Source organism: Natrix helvetica (genome assembly GCF_964273705.1).
Source record: "Natrix helvetica genome assembly, chromosome: Z".
Classification (NCBI taxonomy): Eukaryota; Metazoa; Chordata; class Lepidosauria; order Squamata; family Natricidae; genus Natrix; species Natrix helvetica.
The window spans coordinates 39,016,762-39,037,054 of record NC_138554.1 but is presented as its reverse complement, the minus strand read 5'-3'; the positions used below and the strand labels follow the sequence as shown (position 1 = coordinate 39,037,054).

General features: G+C 39.2%; 1 protein-coding gene across 1 annotated transcript in view; it reads right to left on the bottom strand.

The window, feature by feature from the left end:
- Window positions 1-20,293, bottom strand: part of MPP3 (MAGUK p55 scaffold protein 3) — a 107,860-nt gene that overhangs the window by 7,436 nt on the left and 80,131 nt on the right. Inside the window, exons 15-16 of the mRNA XM_081932074.1 lie at window positions 18,992-19,072; window positions 81-174 (exon numbers count right to left, since the gene is read on the bottom strand). Coding sequence (XP_081788200.1) covers window positions 81-174; window positions 18,992-19,072 — 175 coding nt within the window. The remainder of the gene's footprint in view (window positions 1-80; window positions 175-18,991; window positions 19,073-20,293) is intronic.

Here is a 20,293-nt window from a genome sequence, read left to right as displayed (position 1 = left end):
TTAATACGAGAAGAGACATACTTTCAGAGCAAAGAAAGTACTTTACAGAGGTAGTGAAAGTACTTTAGAGCAAAGCTTACTTGTTGTGCTGTATATCAATCTCAAATGATTGTTTTGAAACAAAGTTGTATTCCACACCCTCCTTTTCATGACTCTTCTTGGTCCTTGTGGTATCTGGAAGAGAGAAGTCATCAAGTTTAGATGACGTGACGGTAGAACATTTTGCTTTGCATGGCAGAGTGAACAGGGATAGGACAAAATATGGCAGATCAGAAGCAAAAGAAAAGTTATAAGTAAACAGCACTGCTGTCAGAAAGATTGCTCTAACTCATCTTAGGGTGTCTTTGGCTGCGATGATCCAGAGAAGAGATATATCTCTTATGCCTGCTATAATGTCATACTATTAATTTACCCACATTTTAAAATAAATCACAAAGAGAGCAGCCTACCCCCCCCAAAAAAACCACCCCACTATCTTTCTTCAGCCCAACAACATGCCTCTCAGCCACACCTCTGGTTATTTTTTGTTCATGTGATAGCAATGCAGTATCTATGCTTCCCCCAGGAGAGCATCAGTGATGTTATAGTAGAAGATATGCAACTAGTGACTAGAGATCTTAGAATAAATATCTTGAAAGGATAGAATAACCCATGCTTGCTCAGTAAGTATTTAGAAGTGTGTATTATGCCAGAGGCAACAGAATTTAGAGTACGTAGATGGGCAAAGACACAGGAGCCAACTTCCCCTGTCACAGTACACTTTATCAGTTCAATCCCCTCCCAAAATGTTGAACTACAACTTCATCAATTCTCAATCAACATATTATATTGCAAAGTCTGCCCTAACAGGATCTTTTAATAGTTAAATAACTAGCTTTGCAATATTGTGCCCGAACAAGTTCCTGCAGTTTTCTTGGCAAGATTTCAGAAATCTTTTGCCATTGCCTCCTTCCTAGGGCTGAGGGAAAATTAATGACCAAAGAACACCCAGCTAGCTTTGTGTCTGAGGCAGGATTACAATTTATTATCTCTGAATTTCTAACAAGTACCTTAAACATTATACCAAACATATAGTTGTAACTAGATGCCTATATCCATAGATGCTCACAAATAGGTGTCATTGACTTCTTTATCAATTTAACTGTCTCCCCTCCTCCCTCAGTGTTTCTACTATGGTGAAGTATTTGGACATTGTTTCAATCAGTACTTTGCAACACCTCCTGTTTTTAGCTAAGAGTCTTCCTACTAATAATTTTTCTCACTGTTCCTTGAAGATCTTCTTTTCTTAAGTTTCCTTGTATGTATTGCATGTTTGAGATTTTCCCAAAGATTTGCAATAATATCAAGTATTGGGACAATGAAGATCATTTCAAAACCATTGTTTTCCTTTTCTGTAAATATTTCACAATTAATTTGGAGGTATATGAGACTGACTTGCTAAAAGTATCCAACTTCTTTCCCATTGGCTGCCACATAAGCCCAAAGCATAGCAAAACTACACTAAAGCATAACAACATGCAACCTATTATTTTCTTATGAATTGCTCATCTTTTTGTCTTCAAGTATATCTTGCATTATTGTGGAACAATTCAATTTTTGCTTCATCAGCTCGAAGTATTTATTTCCAAAATATTTTCAGACTTATCAAAGTTTTATTTTGCATGGCCTAGACTGCCTTTTGAGACTAGGTTTCAGAAAAGATTTCTTTCCAACAGATTTCCCATGCAGATAATTCTTGCATAAGCAGTGCTGTATTGTAAATCAGCGGATAAATACTCGTGTCAGCTAAACAACTCAACAGCTGGTTTAAAGTGATCTGTCAGTTCTGCTTTATAGATCTGACCAGTTTTATGGCAACTGTAGATTTTTCTAGACTCTTCCAGTTCTATCTAACTTTCATTTCTTAGCAATATTTCTTATAGTTGAAATTGCTTGCTTAAAATACTGAAAAGATTTTTTTTAAGTGCCTATCCCTGCTTTGTATGAGTGAATGAAGACCTGGTTTCTTTTTAAAATAAATAAAATTACAAACACAAACTAAAAGGTTATAAGGATCAGAGTATTTTTTTTTGAGCTGGAATGAACTGTGGCTTAATAAGTCAGTTACATTTAGAGTTTTATTAACATCTAAGCAGGGAAGGACATCTATCAAGAATATTGTAGTCATATCATGCATTATAAATCATGAGTTCAGTTGTGATTGGATCAGATGACTTCCAAGGTTCCTTCAGATGGGATGATCTCACTGCTTCCAAGGTTCCTTCTGATGTGCTTTATCTATTTAGAATATAATGCCTCTAGTGGGAGAGGTGTCATCCGATTTCTATGTGGCACACACCATCTAATGCACAGGTCTTCAAACTTGGCAACTTTAAGACTTGTGGACTCCAACTCCCAGAATTCTCCAGCCAGCTACGCTCCACAAGTCTTAAAATTGCCAAGTTTGGGGACTCCTGATCTAATGCATGGTGCTCTATTTCCACTGAATGTAGATTGTAACCATGTGAATACAATCCTTATAGAAACATATGCACTAACACAACATTGGGATCCAACCATCTTTCTCGGTTACTTCTCAATAATTATTTCAATTCAAAATCATTTGCTGTAGGATTAGAGATGTTGTTGGGAAGGTTCAGAAGCTCCCAATACATCAAATGCTCAGTCAATGCCAGAAGTGTCTACAGCATATAGTTAAAAAAAGATAGCATCCACGATGGGTGAAATCAAAATCTTGCCTGTTAGAATATAGATTGCAGATACAATCATACTGTCATGGCTGCTATCTACTTTTTTTTACCAGAATCTGTGGGCATCCCTGTTGTCTCCCATCCTGGAACTCATGCCCATATTAAAATTGTTCTTTGGAAAAACTAAGAACTACTAAATAACCAGTGACGTGCAGTCAGGGGAGGCAGGGGAGGCGGAGCCTCACCGCTCTCATCATGAAAATAAAAAAAAAATACTCCGGGAAGCCGCGAAAATGGCTGGGAGAGGCGCGCAGCTTGGTTTAGCCTCCTGGACATCTCAGCAGCAGCCCCAAGTATGCCGATCTCGCCATTTTTTGCATCTGGCGAGCCCGGGATCCTTGCAAGGGAAATGGGACCACGTGTGCAGGAGGCTCCTCAGCTCCAGCCACAATCAGCGCAGCCGCGGTCCCCTTCATGTTGATTTAGGAAGGAGAGGAATGGAACCACGTGTGCAGGGGAAGGGAATCACGGCTGCGCTAATCTGAGGCTGTGCACTGCTGAGGAGCCGCCTGCACACATTTTCCCATTCCCCTTGCAAGGATCGTGGGCTCGCCAGATGCAAAAAATGCCTAGGTAACAATGTCAGTGCTAGAAGGGGGGGGAGGAGGAGAAAGGAGAAGTTTCTCTTCTCAGAAATGTCTTTTCAGTGGAGCTCCGGCAGCCTGTCTGTCCCTTTCTGACATTTCTGAGAAAAGAAACTTCTCCGTTTGGGCTGCGCCGGTGCAATCGGAGCAACCACGCTGTTTGATGACGTCACCAGCCTCACCAGTCATAAACTTCACCGCACGTCACTGTAAATAACTAAGCATTACTGGAAATAAAGATCATCTTGTAAGATGGTAGTCAGCTGTGTAGTAGATAGATTTCTCATTTCTTAATTAAAACATTTTTAAAAATTGATACCTGAGAACTTTGAGGTATCTGCAAGTACACAGATGACCAGTCTAAATAAATCTAATACCTACTCCCTGCACTAGCTGTTTTTTGCTACAAGCCTATTTTCCCAGTTTTGGTTCAGAGACTTATTCAGAAACACAGTCAAGTATTATAGAATTTAGCCTTTATGTGGCCATAGATTTCAGATATTATTGAAATGTCTAATTTTTACAGCACCAATTTTTACTGCACATAGATCTCCTTCATCCTACATATGTGTATCTGTGTTGTTTTTTGGCTAAGACAATGTGCTGCAAAAGCTGTGCTTTCACCATCCCTATGTGGATTACCCTATGTGCCTTTTATTAATGCCAGAAATAACTTTTTACATCTGGTCTGTTAGCATTTATATAATCTCCTAATTAGTTCCTGAAAGCAGATTTTCTCTTTCAGTAGACAACCCGCTTGCCTGACTTACATTTCAATTATTCAATACTTTCCATTTCTTCTAGTGTTCTAGCTCTTATTTCATTTTGGCAATTTTAAAATTTCAACACAGAGTTCAAACCATCCCCATACCATATCCTTATTCTCAGTCCATTGCTATTAAAATTATTTCAGTTCTTAATGCATTTAGGACAAAAACAACCTATTTCCAGCCCACACATTATGAAATGTTTCATTTTTAAAGCCTTTTTTATTTGCCAGCCCTTTCTAAAAGCAGTAAGTTCTATGTAAAATAAATAAAAGTTTTCAAAAGAACAGATGAATACAGAGAAGGAACAGGGATGAAATCAAGTTCTCTTCTAATAGCCAGTGGAAGAAACCAAAAACAGAAATAAAGGAAGAGAAGCTCTTATTTTCCTACTTAAATATTTCTGCAGATTGTACTATCTGCCCTTATATAAAACATGGTTATTAGGGAGAAGGGCTGCATTCAAGTTAGGGGTTCCAGAGTTGTAGGTTGTGGTTCAATTTAAATAGTTTGGGGAGGAGGGAGTTGCAAAAATTTTATAAGGCTGATCTGGTTTAAGAAAAAAAATGGATGCTGTGAAAATCCAATTCGACTTTACAGCAATTCTGCTATGGACTTGCAGTGGAGAACAAACCTCCAAGAGATGTACAAGAGATGGATAAATCCAGGACCTAGCCTTCTATCCAATTGCAGCATTTTTATTCAGTCATTATTTTGTTTTATTTAGGGGAAGGGGAGTCAAATGCAATCATTTATTATTCTGAGGGGTCACAACACTACAAAGTTTGAATGTCCTTGCACTGAGCAAAATTAATCTCATGCGAATTTAGTGGTTGCATTCATACATTACTCTATGTCAAGGGTCCCCAAACTTGGCAACTTTAAGACTTGTGGACTTCAACTTCCAGAAGCTATGCTGGCTGGAGAATTCTGGCAGTTGAAGTCCACAAGTCTTAAAGTTTCCAAGTTTGAAGACTTCTGCTCTAAGTCATACATGCATATAAATCTTGCTCTTCCACTTCATAGGAAGCATTCATACAAAGCAGAATATGAATAAGAAATTTAAAGGACATAAAGAGAAAAGAAATACAGAGATAAATTTATGTCAATATTATTCATCAAACCATTCCATATCTTTATATTTTGGAAGCCTTGTTTCCACCATTTCCACAAACTGCTGTATATATGGTTTGATTTTTAAATGTTTCCTCTCTTTGTTTTTGAGGGTTCCATCAGCTACGTGTAACCATGCTTTGTCTGTCTTCTCCTTTCTTTCAACCTGTTTATTTTTTCTATAATATATTTGCTTTGCAATCTGGTCTTTTTTCAATCTCTCAAATAAATATTTCAACATATAACAATATATATAAATATACGTATTTAATTTTTACTCAGGCCACATTCATTCAGCAGCTGTTCATTTTTGGGACCATATTTTCTTCTTTTACCTTAGACCCTTTTTGTACCCCATTTACCTGGTATTCTACTTATTTTTATATTTTTTCCTACCCAATTCTCATCTCTATATAATAAAGTGGGTAGAAGCATAAATATACTCAGTTATTTTAGTTTATTTTGGTAAATATTATATGCTGTCAGCTATCTTGTCTGTATTTGAAAGCTTAAAAGTTACAATTTGTTTACTCATCCTTAGTAAATACTCTCCCGAGGTACACAAATTCATCTACCTACTCTACCTTTTTATCATTTATGCAACATAAAAGCAAACAGACATTTGGTACAAATCATTCGCATTCTCACCCAACATCATCTGCATGCAAAGGTACACATACATTCACATCTTCAACTCTAATATTACCACAAGCATGTCTTATCCAGAATATCCAAGAAGACATCATGTAACACATATTGTCATACTTCCTGCTCAATTCTTAACCATTTACAGCCAATTTGTGACAGTATTCTGCCAAAATTAAAAAAGGTTTTGAAAATATTGTTCCAAATAAATAGAACACCAAGAACTTTGCTCCTGCCATATGGGAAGAAAGTAAAGCATATCTGAAGGGTCTTTTTATTTAGCAAGTGGCAAAATGAAAAAAAAGAACATAACAGACAGGGAGGGGAGAGAACTAGAAACTAAAACAAGAGAATTATAACAAATGCATAGAACTAACCAAACAAGTCCACTATGAAAGAATTTCAAGAAGTCAAACAACAATTTGACTATGAACAACTTTGAGGGGTTTCTGGAACCACTGACAAACCCAATGAATTAAGTGAAGAGGCAATGATAGTACTATAAATATGGAAAGAAGAATACATAATTTTGATCTACAATGAAATGAATAGCCTAGTACAAACCACACCAATGCAGAAAAATTAATTTCCCTGCTGAATATTGACTATAAATTTTTTATAAAACAATTAAAGAAATGAATTTCCAAAATAATACATATCAATCAAACAGGCTATGTACTGAAAAGTAACATAAATGAGATTTATAATTAATAAACCAGATTTATTGATTAATACAATAGAATATATTATTATTATTTTACAGAAAAGGGGCACCATTAATTTTGCAAGTTACAGAAAAGCTTTTGATAACTCATAGGGCATGTTTTTATTTGCACTCCTGAACAAAATAGATCCTGGAGAAGACTTAACCATCTTTCAATAATTTACCCAAGCTTGTTTTAAAGCATGAGCCAAAACTGTGCATCAACAGCAAACACTAAGATCATGGCCAAAAGCGCACTTTCTGCAAATATTCAGATCAACAAAGCTATTGGGCACAGAGAATCCATTTTTCCTATCCTATTATTTACCATCGCTTTAGAAATATTGGCAGAAAAGATTCGAGGCAGCAAACAAATATCTGGTCTCAAATTCCATAGAGAAGAATATAAACCAAATGTTATGCAAATCTTATGCAAGATATAGTATTAACTTTTACACAACCATCAAGTGCAATAAGACATCTAATGAAAATAAACCAAAGCTTTGGTGAATTCTTTGGATAAAAAAAATCTATGTTCAAAGAACAAAAATGTTTACAATATACTTAACACAAGAAAATTTCCTAGCTTTCAGGTATTATCTGGCTGTCAGATAATAGATTTAAGTGAAATATGTGACAGGCAACAATGAAGAAATATATCAAAACTATGGAAAACTATAGAGAGAGTTTAGAGTTTATAGATCTTGAAAAGTGAAAAAAACTTAAATCTTTCTTGGTTAAGATGAAGTGCTTAACTTAAGATGTACATACTTGAGGTGGGGCTTGACGACGCTACGGCACGACATGCAATCTTGGGGCTCCAGGATTGCTGTCAATATCTCTGTTCCTGGACGGTCCTTTTTGGATCTAAACCGTCCTGAAGGAACGGTGATAGAGAAGAACATGTCCTGCTGATCTCAGGGACATTGCAAAGTCCCTGATCGATCCAGGAGAAAGCTCTTTTTGCCAGCTACAAGAGAAGCAGCCATGGCTGCAGAAGGTTGGGACAAGCCCCTGAAACAGAAGCAGAACAGGAGACACAGTATGCCGAAATGGTGAGAAAAATCTTTATTATTAGAGAAGAGAAAACCCAAAAGACTTAGAGCTAAAATAAAATTGAAGACAGAAGAAAGCAAGCGGCGAATTAACCCTGGTTTAAAACTATCGTGTTATCTTTTTCACTTTAATTTTGTTTGTTTTCTATGGATGGACTTTTTACAAATGCCTCTTACTTTTAAAGTGGACTGGCCTTTTTTTCCCCCTTCTTCCTCTATACTTTCCCTATTTTTTATATTCGTGGATTAAAAGCCTCTTTCCTTGAGAGGCTTGGCCGGATCGTAATCTTTAAACAATTTTTTTTCTCCTCTTCCAGAGTTTGGAGTGAGAGGCAAAAAAAGAGGGAAAAGATGTAACACTGCCATCTAGAGGCTAGAGGCTTGGCAACATCTGATATTACAAAGCTATTGGCTTTGTTTACTGAAAAAGTCAGTGGAAAACATTTTGTTTATACGGGTATTCCTTTGAAGGAAAGATAAAGCCTTGACCTGAAAAACTTCACTGAATTTGTTTGAAACCTAGCAAAGCCTTGTATATTTTAGTGGCAGTGTTTATAACCTGGAAAAATTGTGCAATATGAAGAAGAAAAGGAACCAACTGCAAAGAATTATGTTAGAAATTCAAAAAGTCTTAATAACCAGAGAGAATTGAAAAGAGACTTGAAATTATAGATCAAAATACAGAAAGTAGGGAGGGAAGAGTTGAGAATACTTATAAAACAATGATGAAGTTTGAGGACAGAGTTCAAAAAACCACAGAGTCATATGAAAGTGATAAGAAAATTGTTGACACTGACAGCAAATTGAGAGTGAAGGTAAATAACAAGTGCAAAATACGGAAAGGAGAGATCGATGAACTGGAACTTTATCTCAGATGTCAAAACATAGATGAAGAAAGGGGAGAAAATTTGGCAGAAACAATGAGAGTAATTTCACCAGAAGCACCAATGATAACAAAAGCCAAGCTGACAAAAGGAGCAGATGGAGGGTTTCGAATCCTTATAAGATATGCAGGGAACAACAAATTCTCAAGAGAAGTCCATATAAGACTTATCAAGAAAACACTTAAAATACAGACTTTACAAATGGCAAGAGATATTGGACTACATTGTTTCTGAAAGGATACAGAATGATGAAATGAAATGTCACAATAAAACTTAATTAAACATAGTTAAATTTTGAGTACTATGTATGATAAAGTAATAATAGCTATAGTCTAATAAATGATCAATAATGATCTAAAGCATTTATATGCAGTAGATTGATAATATGAAATTTTATACAAACTGTAAGCGAGGATTAGGGAGATGATATTGAAAAGCCTTTTTATAAAAGATAAATAATTCTATATAGTATAGAATATAAAGATGTAATATCATTGGATGATTTCAGGATGATGCAATGAAACACCATAATATAAATCTACTTCAAATTTAATATGCCTTATATAAAAAGGATGTAATAATAGTTATGCTTAATGGATGTTTAACAATTATAACAATTTGTATACATGTATATTAGATTGATGATACTAATAATGGAAAAAACATGGAATTGAAAATTATTAGAGAATGTTATCAATGCTAAAATAATAGAATGACTTAGAATAGGATATTTTAAAGAATTCTTTATCATTGGATATATTGAAGATGATATAATGAATCATTATAATATAAATGGATATTTAGAATACCTTGTTTAAAATGGAGAAACAATAATGATAATCAAACAAATGAAGTACAATAATAATGTATCCCAAGATATTTGGTTGACAATATGTGGTTTTTGATAAAGCTCAAGTGACGACTATGGAAAGGACGCAGAAAGACCTTGTAACCAATCGACACACTGTATGCAGTTGAAGAGGTTTTTATGTTATATGTTTGTGTGTTTGTTTGAAAATAAAAATTTTATTTAAAAAAAAAAGATGTACATACTTGTTTCAAATGGTGTTAATTCAGATCCCAGAAAGTATTTTATGAGAATGGCAAAAAAATGTTAATAAATGTATATGAAGAGGGAAAATTTAGAGAAAAATTTAAAATGTTTACAAGACTCATAATACAGAAGGGGTCTTGTTCTGCAACATATCAAAATATATATGTATACAGAACAAGATGTCATGGTTAACCAAATGGATACAATCCCCATATAGTAAAATGTCAAAATTGGAAAAAGCTGACCTAGCTAATGAACTTTATAGACATTTATGGTATAGGGCCGGGATGGCAAACCTATGGCATGCGTGCCACAGGTGGCATGGGGAGCCACTTGGCAGGGCATGTGAGGCATTGCCCTGTCAGCTGGCAAGCTGACTTCAGCCTTTTTTGAGGCCATTTTTCGCCCTCCCCAGGCTCCAGAGGCTTTATAGGAGCCTGAGGAGTGCAAAAACAGCCTCCCCCTCACTTCCAGTTTGCTTATAGGGTCATTTTTTTGCCTTCCAGAGTCTTCACGGAAGCTTCCAGAAGCCTCCTGAAGGCTCCAGAGGGCTAAAACCAGCCCTAGAAGCAAAATGGAAGTGAGGGGGAGACTGTTTTCGCCCTCCCCAGGCTCCTATAAAGGTTTGCCCGTGGGGCCATTTTTTTGCACTCCAGTGGCTTTAGGGAAGCTCCTGAAGCCTCCGGAGGGCCTCCGGGGGGGGCAGGGGAGGCTGTTTTCACCCTCCCCAAGCTCCTATAAAGCCTCTGGAGCCTGGAGAGGGCAAAAAAGCATCCCAAAAATGGGGGGAGCGCTGGTCATGCGTGCATGCACGCTAGGGTCGTGCAGATTGCATTATGGGTGTGGCACGCCAAACACGAACCCCCTGCACTCCCTCCGCTTTTGGCACATGAGCCAAAAAAGGTTCACCATCACTGGTCGAGGGTCATGAAATGAGACATTTAATAGGATAGGAAGAATAAAAACATCCCTGAAAAATGACAGAATTTGAAATACACAGAATTAAAACCATCTATGAGATATATGCACAAACTGTTATTTGGACATGACTCAAAGCTAGAACTAATCAAAATTGTGTAGCAAGCAAATGCAAAGGAACAAATACAATACAACAATGGAAATAAATCAATAAGTTACCATTTAAAACAAAGCAAAACTGGTATAAAATGTTTTACAGATGGGATAGAATTTCATCAATAATTGCTAAGGTAGACAAATTGCATACTATTTACATATATACTGTAAATGTTACAATACATTTCATCATGTACGATAAGACATGAAAAAAACCTCAAAAGTACTAGAAACAAACAGCAACATCTGGAGAGTTTTAGAAACCAAATTTGAATTGAAGCCATATTTTTAATTAGGCATAATTCCAGGATGTCTCAGCTCATCCTCATCACAATTTATTAAGAGACGTGTTGACAGCCACAAAGATAAACATTGAAAAAGAGGCACATTATCAATCATATCAGATTGGAAACGTAAACTTGGAGAACATGCATCCATGGCAAAATTAACACTATAATAGAAGTTTGACCAAATTCAAACCTGAAATGGCTTCCATAAATTTTATATGTTACACAGCAAGCTAAATTTAAAGATTTATGGTATAGTTTTAAAGGGGAGAAATGACTGATTAAAGAATGTAGTTAGAAATATATGAAACATTAAATGTTTATGAGTATTGTATATCAAAGTACAATGAAGTGCAATCCTTACTCAATAATATTTTTGCATTTTTTTTTCATATGGGTGATTTATCTTTAAAAAATTAAAGTGTAAACTGAAAATATTGACATCCAATTCATACTATATTTAAAGAGACCTTTAAAATTGTTTTTCATCATTCACAGCTTCTTTCACTTCACCATTTCACTATGCCTGCTCTTTCATACTTTCCAATTTAACTTCACACACTTCTGTGGCACTCTGTAAGGTAACTTATCTTTTTCACTCTAATCCAAGCAACTTCCATATCCGCTTTTTATTCACAGGGTCATGAGATTAATTTGTTTTACAATATTTTTTCTTCCTGCAATTGTTGCTCCTTCAGTATTGTTTGAGACAGGATTTTTAACCCATGACCTGATGAATAACAATAACTCCCTGTCCTAAGATTGACCTGCATTTTTCAATGAATACTGGAAGAAAGACTTCTTAGACAGGCTAGGTCCTCCTATTTACTCTTGCAAATAGCAAGATTTCCAGTTCTAACACCAATCAGATCATTATTCCTCTCTTTCGTTGAAGCAAGCGCTCAGTCCCAGCTAGATACTTAATCCTAATCTTCCTTTGTTGATGCCTTAACTGAGCAACTCCTGGGGTAGAGGGGAAAAGAGAGATCTCAGGACTATAGAGCTTGCCCATAGAAAGCAGCCATTTGTAAGTTGAATTCTGGAGACCATCCTTGCAACTGGGGCTCATCATGGCACATGGAAGAAAGTCCCCGGGTACTGTAAGTAATTAATGGAGGCAATTTAAGAAAATTTGTTGTCGTTTGTTTCAGTTCTAGCATCTTTTTACATCTTTCAACTTCAGTATCTATTTTACAAATTATAGATTAGCAGGCAACACAAGAATTTCAGAAAACAATGCTTAATTCTTTTATAACTCTTAAGACGTAACAGGTAGGTTTAAAAATCAACCTAAGGAAAAACGAGAAATATTGTGTGAACACAAACCATATTAAATATCTGAAAGTGACCAATTAAGGTTAGAGTTACGGCATGTGGGGAAGCTGTTGTAAAAATAAAAAAATATTCCCAAATGTGATAATTCTAACACACACACACACACACACACACACACACACACACACTACTGGCAAGTTCCCTACTAAAAAAGAAGTAGAAGCTTTAGAAACAAAAACATGGTCTTATATTGTGGGCTTCCTATGGACATCTTTGGTTACTGTGAAAATTAAAACAAGGAAGACCTAGTTTAGGACAACCTTCAATCTGATCCAACAGAGCTCTTTCTGTTTTATATTAGATATTGTAGATACAGGAATCTGACTATTAGAGGAAGGATATAGCTAGAACTCCAATGAGCCAAATATGTGGCAGCTGAAACACCATTCCATGCTGTTTATAAAGCTCTTGGGAATATGCTACAAACCTTAGCAAACAAACCAAAGATAATCCCTTGGACAAACAATCCCCACCTACCATTCACTCCTGTTCCAGCCAATTGCTGCACATGCAAAAAACAACATCTGACACAAATGGTCCCATAGAGATAGAAAGCAATGTCTACATTTATGATGATCCCACTGGAGAAAAGGCCCATCTGTGCTGCTCTCACGACATGAAAAATGGACAGAAAAAATGAACAGAGGATTAGGTTATGCGACATATGGTCACAGACAGCAATTATTTAAAATATGCTAGGATAATTATTTCTATCACATGTTCCAGATGGACAGGCCACCAATTCAATCTTCATCCTCATACAGCAGACTTTTTCAAGAGTTTAGCACTTATAATAAATGCAGCAAGTTGGGTGTGAATAATATTAGAAGCTTCAAACTATTGGTGCTTGTGTTCTCCAAGTTTTCTGCTTGGTTTTTTTTTTAAGTTTGTTGATTTGTGATGCCCTTGGGAAGATATAATTCAAGAATTAACTAAGGTGGAATAATTTGGATGGTGGCATTTTGCCATTCTATTGGAGACACTAGTTGCCTGAGAAGCCAAGAAGATAAACAGAGAGACAGACAGACAGACATTCATTTACCAGGGAAACAAACTCTCCCAATCAACAGCTAACCTTCAGATTAATTTGCAAAAGTAGTCATATTTTGCAGCAGTGGATTACACATTAGCCAAAGGGGAGGGGTTGATTTTAAGATGCAAAAAGATGAAAAGACTCAGAAGTATTTCAATCTTTAAATTCACTGCAACACTCTCCTTGGATTAAAAAATTTACACACACACTATGGGATTACTCTGAAGGCAGTAAAAAAAAAGATTGTAGGGGGATTATCGGGCCCCACTTACTCCAATGTGGCCAAAGAGAGGCAGCCTGTAAAAGGAGGAGGGATTAACAGACAAAAAGAAAACCCTAATCTTCTTTTGAAGTATTGATTCCATATTATACCTTTGCAGTTATACAGTATATGGACTTTTTAGATCAGGGTGTCTCGCACACAATTTCACATCTTCCAGTATCCGAACCAGTCTATTTATCTTATGTTAGGTTACCGTTTATCAAGTGATCTGTTTTTCGCTATATTTTATCCTGGTGTCTTATAAGTTCCAATTCATGGATCATTATAATAGTGAGTTGGTTTCCATACCCCAGTGGCTCTGTGAATATATATTTGAAAATAATAATAATAACAATAATAATAACAATAATAATAATAATAATAATAATAATAACAATAATAATAATAATAATAAAAAATTTATTTGATTAGCCGCAACCCTCTCCCGAAGGACTCGGGGCGGCGTACAATCAAAATGGATAAAAATACACATAAGACAAACATATATACAAAAAGAACAGAGACATATACATATGTGCATGGAGGAGAGTTGACTTATAAGTGAAAGACAATTAAAAATACAATTTAAAATCCCCTTAAATAAAATTACTAAATTAAAAAACCCATCAGGAGCGTTACGAAGTTATGGTTGAGCCAGGCCAGCTATTTGGAAAAGGTGGGTCTTGAGCTTGACACGGAAGGAGCGGAGGTCAGTAGTGGTCCTAATATCCGGGAGGAGGTCATTCCACAGGGCTGGGCCCGCCACAGAGAAGGCTCTGCTCCTAGGCGCCGCCCCATGGCACTGTCTGGTGGACGGCACCTGGAGAAGTCCCTCTCTGTGCGAGCGGATGGGTCGTAGGGATGTATGGGGCAGAATACGATCCCGCAGGTAACTAGGTCCTGAGCCATGGAGAGCTTTAAAGATCGTAATCAAGACCTTGAAACGCACTCGATAGACCACAGGAAGCCAGTGCAGCTCGCGCAGGAGAGGTGTCACATGGGAGTACTTAGTACTCCCCATAATCACCCGCGCGGCCGCATTCTGGACCAACTGCAGTCTCCGAGTGCATTTCAAGGGAAGCCCCATGTAGAGAGCGTTACAGTAGTCCAGGCGAGACGTCACCAGCGCATGGGTGACTGTGCGTAAGGCGTCCCGGTCCAATAGGGGGCGCAATTGGCGCACCAGGCGAACCTGGTGGAACGCCCCCCTGGCCACGGCTGTCACATGTTCATCCATGGACAGCCTGGCATCCAGGAGGATGCCCAAATTGCGCGCCCGCTCCACGGGGGCGAGTTGAATGCCCCCAATGGCCAGAGATGGAATTATCTGGTTGAACCGGGGAGCCGGAACCCACAGCCACTCCGTCTTGGAAGGGTTGAGCCTGAGTCAGTTGTCATCCATCCAGACCCGTACGGCTTCCACACACCGGGACATCACTTCGACGGCCTCGTTGGGGTGGTTCGGGGTGGAGATGTACAGCTGAGTATCATCAGCGTACAGATGATATCCCACCCCGAAACCACGGATGATCTCACCCAGCGGCTTCATGTATGTGTTGAACAGGAGTGGCGGGAGGACCGACCCCTGTGGCACCCCACAAGTAAGGGGGCTTAGGGTCGACCTCTGCTCCCCTGCCAACACAAGTTGCGTCCGGCCGGAGAGGTAGGAGCCGAACCACCGCAAAACGGTGCCCCGGGCCCCCAACCCCTCCAGTCGGTGCAACAGGATACCATGGTCGATGGTATCAAAAGCCGCCGAGAGGTCTAATAGGACCAGGATAGAGGAACAACCCCTATCTCTGGCCCTCCAGAGATCATCTACCAACGCGACCAAGGCCGTCTCTGTGCTGTGCCCAGGGTGAAAGCCGGACTGGCGCGGGTCTAGATAATCATTCTCCTCCAGATGTCGTGGAAACTGAGAAGCCACCACACTCTCTACAACCTTCACCAAAAAGGGAAGGTTGGAGACAGGACGATAATTGGCCAGCTCCGTAGGGTCCAGGGAAGGCTTCTTGAGCAAGGGTCTCACCACCGCCTCTTTCAAGGCGGCCGGGAGAGACCCCTCACCCAACGAAGCGTTCACTAGGCCCAGGAGCCAGTCGCTTGTAACCTCCCAGGAAGCCAGTACAAGCCAGGAGGGACACGGGTCCAGCAAACATGTGGTAGGTCGCAGTCGTCCACGCAATCTGTCCAAATCCTCGATGACAACCAAGTCAAACTCCTACCCAAAAAGGTTTCTCAAGACTCGCCACTGGCGTCTCGACTGGGCCACTGAAGGGGACCCAATCCTTCCGGATTTGAGCAACTTTATCCTGCAGATATTTCCCAAACTCCTCTGCCCTACCCTGTAGAGGGGCCTCCCGCGGCCTCTGAAACAGAAGGGAGTGGGACACCCGAAACAGGGCGGCAGGGCGGTTCTCTGCGGATGCAATGAGAGCGGCACAATATTGACGTTTGGCCGTTCTCAATGCCACTAGGTACGTCCTTAAATGGGCTCGTACCTGTGCTCGGTCAAATTCGGATCGGGAGGATCTCCAACGACTCTCTAGGCATCTCTTGCGGCGCTTCATCACCCTTAGCTCCTCGGTGAACCAAGGAGCCAGGGTGGATCGTTGCCGCCGGAGAGGCCGCAAAGGCGCCACCCGGTTCAAGGTCCCGGTAGTCGCATTATTCCACGCGGCCACCAGGTCCTCTACCCGAGGGCGGGTCAGGGCTGCAGGAGGTGGCCCAAGCTCCGTCTGGAACCTGTCTGGTTCCATCAAGCACCTGGGGCGGAACCATCTAGTGTTTTCCGGTTCCGCCTCCCCGCAGCGAGGGGTAGCACCAGGGAAGTCAAGTCGGAGGAGTGAGTGATCTGACCATGACAGAGGAGTGATGGTTAAATTCACTCCTCCCAGATCACTCAACCACTGGCGAGAGACAAAAACAAGGTCCAAGGTGTGACCTCCCTCGTGTGTCGGGCCCTGAATCATTTGAGTCAGGTCCATGGCTATCATGGAAGCCATGAACTCCCGAACCCCCTCTGATGCTTCTCCCACCGACGGCAGGTTAAAATCCCCCATCACTAAAAGTTTGGGGGTCTCAACCGCCACCGATGAGATCAGCTCGAGGAGCTCAGGCAGGGTCGCTGATGTATGGCGGGGAGCCAGGTATACTATCAGCAGGCCCAACTGCCTCCCAGGGCCCCATTTCACAACAAGGGATTCACATCTGGACGTCTGTGGCACAGTGGACTCCCTCGGCTCTAAGTCCTCCCGGATAATCACTGCTACCCCACCGCCCCTTCCCCGGGCCCGGGGCTGGTGAAATGCTTGGTAACCTGGTGGGCACATTTCCACGAGGGGTAACCCTCCCTCGTGGCCCAACCAGGTTTCCGTTATTCCCGCGAGGTCCGGCTCCCCCTCCAAAATTAGATCATGAATGAGGGGGGCCTTATTGACAACGGACCTCGCATTGCATAACAACAGCCTCAGGCCCTGGGCCTGCAGATCCTGACCACCTAGAACGCGGGGGTTGGTACAAGCGACCGGGTGTAACCAGCACCCACGGTCTCCCAACCGACTGCGAGTTGTTAATCTGTCCTCGTATCTGCCCCTCCCTACGACTGTTGGAATCAAGGAGCCCTGTATAGGAATGATATCCTCTCCCTACATACTCTCAGAACAGTGACCCAGAAATGGCCGGATCAGAGAAAAAGGATCAGCCATGATTCAGTGAAGAAGGAAAAGGCAACCAAGAAAACCAAACAAATACACACAATCAGGACAAATATTTGCATGACCACGGTAAATGAATTCTTCAAACTGGAAAGTATTACGTAAGCTACTGGGTAAAGGCAAGAACAAATATGAATAACATTGGTGTTTACGATACGACTGTATCCACAGGCAAAAACAGAAAGTGCAGCAGGATATGCGTTTCTGTTTATTCACATACACAAACATCACATTCATGTGTGGAATATCAGGAACATGATATTATCAAAGCAGAAATATAGCACTGGAATATAGCACTGACTTTCTCAGATTGAGATAAATAAATGGATGGGAATTCATTTTTACACAAGACGGTCATCAAATCTTCTGTGGACAGGAAATTCACAGAACAAATGGAGACATCATCATTTTTAACAAGAGTGCAAAAGTCAATGCTTAGATACACCCTGCCCTGAAAATGGTAGAATAGTCTCAATCCAAGTTCTAGGTGAGATTTCATATGTTACAATGATCCCGTTTTATGCTTAAAGCACAGATCTAGAGGAAGATAATATTGAAAAGTTCCTAGATTACCCTGTTGACCCACTTCACAAACTAAAACATGTCACAGTCGTAATAGGCAACGTGTGTATTAAAACGTTAAAATAAAAAAGCATTTGGAATCATGGAAACAAATGAATTTGGTATTGAAACAAAACAGATGATTGATTAATAGAATTCCCCCTATATCATTTATTGTTTGCAGTAATTACCTTTTTCTAATAAGCTGCAAGATTTAATTGCCAGCCAGACAATATCCAAAACACATTGACTAAAACTATATACTTTGCAAGTTAAAATGGAGGTGTTCAGCTTTGCCAACAAAAACAAGACCTGACTGAAATCGGGAATGCCTTATGAATTACAATTTAGAAAGCAACAAAATAATCAGACCAACAAGATACAATCTCAGCAATATTTCATATGAGTGAGCAGTGCAGGTAAACAGATTTAATATATTAGACTGAATAAACAGAATGTTTGGAGATCGCTCCGGATCAAATCTGTTATATCATCAAAGGTGAAACAAATATATTCCACCTGGTAAACAGCAGAATAAGAGAAATGGCTGTCTGTTGGTTTGTTGAAAATAAATGAGAAAGATGCAAGGCAAAAGACATTAGCAACATAAGAAAATTTATCCAAATAAAAAGCAATTGTTTAAGATATGACTGTGAAAGCTAGTCATTAAGAAAGTCTGAATGAATTAAAATTAATGTGTTATGCCCGTGGTGCTGGGGGAAACTGTTGAGTACAATGAACAGCAAGAAGTAATCATTCAATCTTAGATAATAAAGCTAAATGTTTAGCTACTGTGGCCATATTATGGAAGCATGAATCTCTGGAGAAGACTATGATGGTTGGAAACATAGATGGAATAGAAAAGTTGTCAGCAGAACATAAGATGGCCATATGCTTTTACTGATAAAACAAGCATAACTTTACAAAAATCCAAGCAGTTATTTATTCACAAATAATTCTAGCAAATTGATGTCCATTAGGATGTGAAAAAATGGTAATGAATGAATTACTGAACAACAGCATCCACTAAGTCATCTAGAGAACATTACCATTGGACAGTTTGATATTTGTATTAGTAAAGTAGCATAAATAGACAAATAAACAACTTTGCATTTCATGGGGAAGGGATAGGTGACTAGATATATCTTGAGAGAGGGGAGTTTCTTACGTGGCACAGCAACTCCATATTCTTGTGGATTTTCTGCCACTACTTTCTGCTTGAGTTCATTTAACCGAGACCCCAAAGAACCTGAGAGATGAGAGGAAGAAGTGGGTGAATAGACAAAACACAGAAGCCAACCATAAAAAGATACAGGCCAATGTTTGATTGGCAGCTTTATCTATGTTGGTTCTGCCCTTAGAAGTGAATCAAATAAGATATGATGTTCACTGTTAGCAACAGTCTTAAAAGCTCTCTAATAACAAACATCTATGTCCCAATAAACTCACGGCCTCTGATATGATTCCTCTCCAGGTTAGAGTGCAAAACTTCTATTTATTCTACTGGGCATTTCTAGTTTTCAAATGCAAACAGCAGGCATGGAATGAAAGGTTAGTAATCCTAAATCCATTATCTCCTCCTGTCCAATGACCCCCATCAAGATCCTCCACAGCGCCCAAATCCACTTTACTTTTTAAACAGACATATAAGCCAATTCCACTACTTTTGAGGGCACTAAATGAAGGCTTTGCTCAGCTTTTGTACCTCGTTGGCTTCATCTTCCAGCTTTTCAAGCAACTGGCCTTCCTTCTCAGTTTAAGACAGAAGGGAAAGGCATCCAGCAGAGATTGTTTGGAAGGTGGAGAGCTTTGTCTTTAGAGGGCCAAGCTGGCAAGCTCAGTTTAACCTGCTGCTTTCCCATTCCAGGTTAAGGAATTGGGTAGCATCCTACATCCTGCTCAGTGGAAGAAGTAAAAAACAGTGAGGAAATGCTAAATTTCAGAAAGGAAGATGAGTAAGATTCCTCATGCATGTTTATTTTACATATAAACCAGTTCTTCTCAACCCTGGCAAATTTAAGACATGGCTGGTGGAAAATTCCAGGAGTTGAGGCCACATGTCTTAAAGTTACTAAGATTCAGAAACACTCATATAAACAATTTTAAAATATTTATTTTTATTACATGTTTATCTTTTTGTTTCCTTCAAGGAGTTGATGGTATTTTGCATCATCCAACAACCAGGTGCTAATGTTTACGATTTCCAAAATAGGAAGCAAAATTCCTGTGCACTAAATGAACAGCAGGAACAGGCTGATATCCCCATATCCTGATCTGAGCTTCTCAGAGGTATCAGATGAGCCTTTGAGGAAATGGGATTCTGGCTAAAAGAACTTGATTCTCATCCAGCATGAGTTTTATATTCTTAAAATCTGGAATCTTTACCTTCAAAGAAGTATGCTTATCAAGCTAAGAGTGACAAGAATCTTGACAGATCAAACCCTTTCTACTCTCATCATAATGGATATGC